The 9,059-nt window shown below is 38.0% G+C and overlaps 1 protein-coding gene across 1 annotated transcript in view; it reads right to left on the bottom strand.

The window, feature by feature from the left end:
* Positions 1 to 6,728: 6,728 nt before the first annotated feature.
* The window catches only part of LOC108666662, a gene marked incomplete at its 5' end in the record, with an annotated part of 33,674 nt that continues 31,343 nt past the window's right edge, over positions 6,729 to 9,059 (bottom strand). The window contains 2 exons of the mRNA XM_018153581.2: positions 6,729 to 7,529; positions 7,841 to 8,211. Coding sequence (XP_018009070.1) covers positions 7,041 to 7,529; positions 7,841 to 8,211 — 860 coding nt within the window. The remainder of the gene's footprint in view (positions 7,530 to 7,840; positions 8,212 to 9,059) is intronic.

Here is a 9,059-nt window from a genome sequence, read left to right as displayed (position 1 = left end):
CTTAAAAGCCAAGCACACAAAACGAAGTCATGGTTTCGTCTTGATCTCGAATGACCCGCAACCCAATAACACCTTTCTACGTTGGATAAATTACAGTGGCTAATACGTACCTTCGTGCATTGTGCAGGCAAACGGTTTTCAGTGGCTTAAAAGAGATTAGCCTGCAATGTGCTATCGATTATTCAGACCTTACAAATCAGCGATGATTCATAGGTGACTGCCACCTTTACTCGCCATCCTCTCGATTTATTGATGTTTTATTATCGATTTTTGGCAAATCTGGCCACTCACCGTTACGCCACCTATAAACTACTATAGCCCCCTATAATCATCGGTGCGCCACCCTTAATTTTTATTTGGGCTTAGGATGCTTCCTTCGCCGCAGCGGTATTGGCGGGCCAGTTTGCCATACTGAAGTTAAAGTAAAAGCGGGCGGATTGGGCAGTTACGGAGGAGGTTGACTGAAAGAGAGCGAGATCAGGATGTGAAGATGATCGGAATTGTTGGCAACATGCGTGGACCAAACAGTCTCCAAGAGCATGTGAGCCCTTATGAGGTACATGCCAGGTGAGGAGGCAGTACCGTTGGTCGGAGGGCGGGAGGACGAGTCTTCGTTGAGGATCCGAGGGGGGAAACGGACAGAAAGTCGTTGACGCCGCGGCTCTCGGGTTGTCTGTAAAGGAATGCCAGGGGGCGTGATGGGCATTGTCTTCCTGGAGGAGGCGATCGTATGTGATGGTAAGCACGCCTGAAAGATCCTTACCAGGATCCTTACTTGAAAGTGATGGTAAGGATGCCTGAAAGTATTGTTGTGTTACGTATTCCGATCTCTATCGCTTGAACTCACTTGATAAATATTGAAAATATTATCGTACATCATCAATTTTAAATATTATCGTGCAGTTCGTAGAACGTCAGTTTTTGCACGGTGTTAAAAAAGAGAAAGTGAATTCTCTGACAGGAAATGAGCACAATTTTTTCGCTAATGTCTTCAAAATATACTCATTATTTTTTGCTTTTTCCAGAGGTTTGCCGGCGCCGGTCAGAAACAATGAAATCGGCGATCCTATCTAGCATAGCTATTACGGCACTTATGTCCATCAGAATCTCGAATTTATAATCATGAAATAACAATTTTTATAACATTCTAAAACCATGGAAAATGTGGCTATGTACTCGTAAAGTCAATGCTCATGTTCAGTCAAACCTGCAAACAACTTTCGACGCTCTTTGATTCACACCGAGTCTAACTATCGATCATCACATTAGTTTTGAAAAATTTAATGCCTTGTCATCTGCATTTAGCCATGAAGGTTATTTGCAATAATATATTAATGAATTAGAGAATATTAACTAACAGTCCCCTTTGAATAATAACGACTAAAGTCCGATTTGTTCCACATGTTCCTTATTCTGACCATGCGGCCCCCCCCCATGGCCCCTTTCGACGGTTACGAGCGTTCATGTAGTATGGGCTCCATGTTTCATTGCTTATTACTCTGTTATAATAATCATAAAACAACAGTGAAATGTTTCATGAGAAAACGACAAAATTTTCATCGTTTCGTGTGCTGATTAAACGGAGTTTTTAAATCTTTCCTCAGTTATTAAGACCGATGATATAAACCTGGCGAACAAATTAACATGGAATCTTAACTCAACCACAACACGTTTCTGAAATTCTGGAATTTCCTTTCCATCAAACTGCGGATCCCAACACCGAATTTGTGAATTTTTTGCTACAAAATTCAATGTAAATTAAAAATTCTGCAAGGCACTTCAAATAATTATTTAAGAAGCGAATTTGAATCAAATTTAATCCTATCAAGTAACATGCACTTAAAATCAAGAAGGGTGCGCTCCTGGCTTAATATTTTTGCCCAAAATAGGCAGTATCAATAGCACTCAGGACGTTTAGGTAGGAAAAGACAGGTTAAACTTTGTTAAAAAGTGATATATTGTATGCAAGTTCAACTAAAACATCTCAATAAGCATTATTTCAACTAGAGTACAGAGTGACGTCACTCATTCAATACTAACTTCCTCCACATCATTGATAGGCGGAAGAATATTTACTAGGCCTATGTATAAGCAGATAACCTTCGATACATTCATTTCTACATGAACACTGTAGTTATAAGTTATATAAAGAGCAGTAACTAACAATGGTAATCACATGAGGGGTCCATAAGCTACAATCCATAAGTATACATCATCTCGATAGGATATCTATAAACGTTCATAAAACATTGCTCAGTCCCCATTGTTACTCGGTTACTCATCATTGCTCAATGGTCTGTATAATAATCCATTGCACTTCATATAGCAATTAATTATTATCCAATGTTGATATTCGTGGATCAGATACAGTAACAATCGTAACCATCATCCTGAAAACTCGTACAACATCGTAAGAGAAAAAAAGTGCAATAATTAATTCTTATGGTGGCCGGGTAAAAGCTTTGTTTAACATGCCGGTATTAAATGATGTTTTTTTTTTTTTGCTTTTTAATGCTATTCCTGCACTGGAAAAACTTCTATTTGACATATAAACTTCATTTGTTTCTATTTAAAATGGGATTTGATATTTAAAATTTTGAGAAGAAATACAGGGTAAATCATAATGAATAAACACGTCCAAAAAGATACTTATTATAGTAGGAAAAGCGTGACAAGTAACCGCGACTGATACCAGGCCGAGAAGCAGTGTAAGGTTTCTGCCGGCTAGGACGGTGAAGCCGAACATAAATTAACACGTGAAAAACAAAATTTAACATGTGTAAAAGAGAAATAACATGTGAAAAAGAGCAATTAACATGTGAAAATATCGCGTACGAGCGTAGGGGAAAGTGGACAGGAACAAAGAATGAACATGCACATGCGACATCGTGCACGTGTGCATGAAACAGAAGCCGTTCACAAGGGTAACATCATGAATAAAATCTAAGCAACTCAAAGGAAGCGCGCATTGAAGCTGTGTAGATCACTGGTGCACGAAGCTTGTTGGAGGCTAACTAATTATAAATCTCCAGTAGAATAATTTTCCTCAACCTCTTATTAAATTCGCCTGCATTATTTACCTATAGCCCTAATCATGGAATACTGCGCGGAATATTTCAACAATTTGTACAGGCGCTTCAGAGCAGGAACAATTTCATTCCTGTTCATTTTTTTATAACTTCTCTCTCAACAATATGAAAAATAAAACATTGAATAAAGTGCTAGTAGACAATAAAAGATCGAGACTCGTGATTATGATCATGAATAGCTTCTCAGCATTGACTCGAGTCCAATTGTAGCAATATAATACGCTACAATATATTCAAATCCTGATAATAAGCAATGGAAACTTTAAATCTTAATATTATTATATGGAAAAACTTACGATTCATTCTCATAAATTATTTTCTGAAAATAAGAGGAATTGCACACACGCGGAATAGGTAATTAAGTGAACATTTATTTCAAGTTTATTATAAGCTTCCTGGACAGGAAGACAAGAACTGCAGCACAACGCAATGAACGGGTAGAAATGAATAAACCAACAAATAATGCAAAACAAGAGCTAAAATATCCTCAGCCTAAGAAGAGGCGCTTAGCATGATATGGTGAATGATACACAACTTTGCGTGTTTCGTGATTCCCGCTAGAAAATGTACCATTGCGGTGCAACTACTTTCACGTTTTTGGACTTGCAAGTAGCTTTAGAGCGAAGGAAAAGTTATGACTTTTTTTATTTAGGAGAATAGACGCGCACAGAGTACAATGCAAAAAGCTCTTCTACAAACACATGCGATCAGGAGGTGATACAACCAAGACGCGTGCATTTTTAAGGGATTCGATTTAGTACAACTGATAATTTTTAAGTTATGAAGAATTTAAAGTAATTATATTTCTAAAACTGTTGTCTGCCAAAAAAATTCAGAGAACTCGAGCTCCCCATTCTAATAGCTAAATTCAGTTTTGTCATTGATTATAATTGAAAACAGAAATAGAAATTTAACACTCAAGGAACATTTTAACGAATGTATATTGTGTTTACTACGCACATAAAACGGGAGGTTTTGCTAAAAGTATTATCTTCAAATTCTTGTTATCACAACATCTTGGTATCAATGCACACATTAATCTTTCATCTAGAATATAAAAGGGGCTCAACTATATTAGTAATTGTTGCTATGAAGACAATAACCTCGAGCACCCCTCTATGCAAGGGAAGTAGAGCGCGTGACTGCATGTACACAACGCCCAGTATCTGCAATTGCATCAAAGCTCGTCAAGAACTGGTATAATACTGTACATGGACGATTTCAGTACAAAATACCTCAACTGCAACCAGTCAGTAATAAACTGTTTTATTACATGTTTTTTTCGAGATGAAGTTTTCGTAAGACGTAAAAATAATCATTCTAACTGCTTCATGGCATGTAAAAACCCTTAGTAGCGAAAATTCAGCCTCAGCTAACCGAAATAGTGGAATTTTTTCTGAAGGAAAAGTGGAAAGAAAAAGCTGGGAAAATTCAGATTCAATTATTACCTAAAATCATAACTTTCGAACTGTGACAGGAACCTGGTGAATCTGTTGGTAGGTGATTCATGTAAATAAAATCAGCTTTCAACAATACCCAAAGAAATAAATTTAAACTCTTGCAATAACGTTCTCCCTTAATTGTTTGCACTCACGAAAAACCAACAACAATTTCGAAATAAAGTTCATACAAAATTTTAAAAGTCCTTGGTATAATTTTTATCGTTCAAAAGGTCCAGCGTCACAGATAAAATCGCTGGCTACATGGAACCCACGTATCTACATCACCGGTTACTTTTTGCCTTGAGGCCTTGATAAGAAAATTTGTTGTGGCATGAAGCCTTTACGACGTCTCGTTATCGCACACTTTCTTAAACGTACAATTAATTGCCTCAGTGTGTCCGACTCATAAGCAAAAAAATTGTTTAATGTCTGTAACTTGACGAAAATATGAGAAATTAAAGTATTAGATTAAACTATGGACATGCAGTTAGGGTTTTATTTAAATGTCCACGACAACCCATAACGCAGAGCAGAGTATTTTTTAACCAAAATCATTCAATTTAATTTTTTAACGAGATGAGTGTGCATATTGCCGCCTGCAGCTTGACAGAGATCACGAATAAACCATGAATGCGATAAATATTTGAAATTTATAAAAAAAATCTAACAAGCGCAATCGATTTTCTTACAGAGAATGCGCTTCAGAACTGAAGGCACTAAAATTCAGCCCAGAAACAACAAAAGAAGTCAACCTACGAGACGCCGAACAGAAATCAACGCAGACATCCGACAACGATTTAACTTCAAACATTCATTTTTATTACGATGATAAGAACGTTTCACAGACAAGCTTGAGGTGATTCTCGTTACTGAATAGATACATGGCTAGCCTAACTATCCTTAGATATACACGTAGCTCTATTCAAATCAGGGACACTTACCAACTACAAATATAGACGGATGAAAATATAGCAAAACTTTATTTATTTTCATAGAAAGTATGCATAATAGTCACAGTGGAGAAGTGCTCCCATTTAATGTATAATACAGTCAATACAATACAATAGTTCATCAATGGTACATAATAATCTCTGGTAAAGCATTGTCTCCAAGCATCATTATTCACTAAATGTTATTATCTTTGAAACAATTGGTGTTAATAAAAATTCCACCACAGCCTTCGACGTTCGTTTCCCTGCGATTCTTTGTCTAAGGTGCAACAATGATTCGGATAAAAATTTATTATATAACTGTAATTAAATAAAAAGTATAAACGTTGTTATTTTACTCAAAGGTCAATGTTTTTCCCACAACAGATCAAATCATTTAAAAATGGAGGTGAAACGTTGCTTATTACAGCGTGTTTAATTTAGACAGCAGCCCCTCACAGTAAATCTAGCAAACATCGTGTGAAATAAGTGCCAAATGCTTTACTTCCCAAAAAAATACATAAGACTATCGTAATAACTCATAAATACGATTTTATTTTCAAGTAACTATTCAATTTTATTTACCGGTATTTACCCACGACAAGGTCTTCAATACTGACTCTCGTGTGTTAGAAACTATTTGCATGCCTACGAAAATCACTCCTCTCAGGGACATGCCTCACAGGGATCATGCCTCACAGGGATCATGCCTCACAGAGATCATGCCTTGCAGAGATCATGCCTCACAGGGATCATGCCTCACAGGGATCATGCCTCACAGGGATCATGCCTCACAGGGATCATGCCTCACAGGGATCATGGCTCACAGGAATCATGGCTCACAGGAATCATGCCTCACAGAGATCATGCCTCACAGAGATCATGCCTCAAATGTTTATTTACATTTCTTTGGTACATCTTTGGTTACGCCCCCTAGTGCAAATATTCTGAAATAGAATCCCATAAAATTAATCCAATGAAGAACATGCAATATGAGACAATTATTTGATGTACAAAATACACGCAGAATTGCGCACACTAAAATTTCTACATTAATGAAAATTCTCATTAATTCTCGATCTAAAATGTAATCTTTATGAATTTCTGATTGATTTAAATTCACATAAAATCTTGAAGAACAAACATATAAAATCAACGAACGCTTAACATTGCTGATGAGATTTTCACCTTGGGACTAGTACAACTTTACCTCATAGCAGTGTATTTATATTATTATGCCTTGGCATATTAAAATAAAATTCCAAATAACAGTTAGTTGATTACAATATTTTTAGTGAAAAAATGATTTAATGATAGTAAACCGTTGTGTGGTATCATCAAGCATTTGTATGTTATGGCTCACTTTATTACACAGATTTAATAGGCGCGTAAAAGGCAGAGGAAAAATAGATTGCAGCTTCGCTACCAGGAGGGAAGTTTCTCCGAAGAAACAGTTCTTGAATTATCATATGTTATGAAAAACCATTGAGGATATATTCTATTCGTTCACCTTTCATTGAATTTCAATTCATAAAAGATCCACTCTATTGGGGGCAGGCACTACAAAGAAGTAATTTAATCTAAAGAATAGGAGGCAAGAATTTCCCGGAATCGTCAAAGGAAGATTCAGCCATGCTAGAGTTTTTACCCTGTTCGTGACTAGCAGCAAACGACTCTTGCACAACCATACTACCGTTCCCAGTGACGCTTCTACCAGAACTACCATTGCTCGCTGAAAACTTGATACCGTTACCCATGGTATTTTTAGAGGTAAGAGGTTCTCCGTTATTGCTACCGGGAGCAAGGGGATGCGAGATACTGGTACTGGAGATGGCGCTTGTGAGTTCGCGAAAAGGTCGTGGCAAGGTATGACCATCCGAGGTGGTACCACACAACACCTGGTACTGATGTGGCTGCTGTTGGTACAGTTGCTGGTTAGTTTGCTGATGCTGCGACGCTGTAGGATATTGTTGAGAGTCCTGAGATAGACTTTTTGTAGGAGCTTTAGCTCCTGAACTGCCGCCATGTCTGTTGGACGACGAGTCGCGACTCCGGCGGCCCTTGTACACCTGTTGACGTGGGTGGAATGAGGAGTACGCTCGATAGTTATTAGATATAGTCATTTATTCCGTAGAATATATATCTAAAGACAAGTTCATTTACCGCTGATTTCATTTAAATATTATGAAAATCCTCATGCTTTAGTGTATGACTTAATTTCGTTGTATATCTTCTTATTTAAATATTAAGAAATATCTTGATTTGATCGCAACGCTAACGGTTGTTTGAGATATAAAATACTCGAGCAATATCATGAATTTAAGAATTTCAAGGTAGAAATGCCACAGCAACACATGCCACCACAGCAACACATGCCCACCTTATACAGGCTATACACATCCTCTTCAGTCGAGTCTTGGCTGAGGGGCAAAGGCTTGCGGTGGCCATTGTTCTGGCCATTCATCCCGCCACCACCGCCTTGGCTGCCGGCGCCTTGGCTGCCGCCACCTCCTTGTATGCCGCCGCCTTGGCTGAGACCACCGCCTTGGCTGCCACCACCGCCGCCTTGGCCGCCTTGACTGCCACCACCACCGCCTTGGCCGCCTTGACTGCCACCACCACCGCTTTGGCCACCTTGGCTGCCGCCTTGACTGCCGCCTTGGCTGCCGCCTTGACCACCACCGCCGCCAGCGCCGGTAGCCAGCACCTCCCGCCGCCGCTCAGATATGGATACAGGCTCAGGCGCGCCAGCTGCAGTAATACGTAAACGAATCTTTTCCTATATTATACAACTATAATAATATATATAATAATACACCATGTAACCCATAATATATTGTGAAATGTTTTTAAAGCCTTGATCTACATCAATAGAAACACTAGACGAGAACTTTTCCTCAACATTGACGGTTTATGAACATTGCTTGGAATTTTTTAAATTCATAGCGTAACATTTCTATTCTAGTCTCTGACATTGCAAAACAGGGATTTTGCTTAAATCTATCTAAACGGTTAAATGTATTTTATTATAATATACATTATTTTTGAATTGATTAGTATCAAAATTTAGAAATGAAACGTAAAAGTTCTTACAAATTTAAGATGTGTTCAGTTTGAATGAGAATTTGAACTGAGCTCTCTTAAATTAACATTACTTAATTTTTACGAATATCATGTTATGTGCAACGAAGATTTAATCCAATAAAGGATTATCTAAACCAAGGTAACGACTAAACCAACGACTGGATCGGCTGTTTATGTCAAAAAAAACATATAACTCGGCAAATAGAAATCATAAATCGCAAAAGTGACTCTTCAATTAAGTGATAATTGAATCGCCCGGTCGTGAATAGGTTGATCTCTTCATGAGAATATCCTTCGAAAATATCGAAGGTAAACAGAACATTTACAAGTTTGTATTTTATCTTAAACTCGAAAGAAATAATATGAAAAATCTCGCTCGTTTCGAGCACCACTCTGTCCCCTCACCATCACCGCACACTCATCACCACTCGCTTGCCATTATCACCTCCACTTCACCCCCATCACTGCTCCTTCATCACACGCAATCACTACCCCTTCACCACACCACCATCACC

The sequence above is a fragment of the Hyalella azteca genome, unplaced genomic scaffold (assembly GCF_000764305.2).
Source record: "Hyalella azteca isolate HAZT.00-mixed unplaced genomic scaffold, Hazt_2.0.2 contig14575, whole genome shotgun sequence".
NCBI classification, from domain to species: Eukaryota; Metazoa; Arthropoda; class Malacostraca; order Amphipoda; family Hyalellidae; genus Hyalella; species Hyalella azteca.
This window is presented reverse-complemented; position numbering and strand designations above follow the sequence as displayed.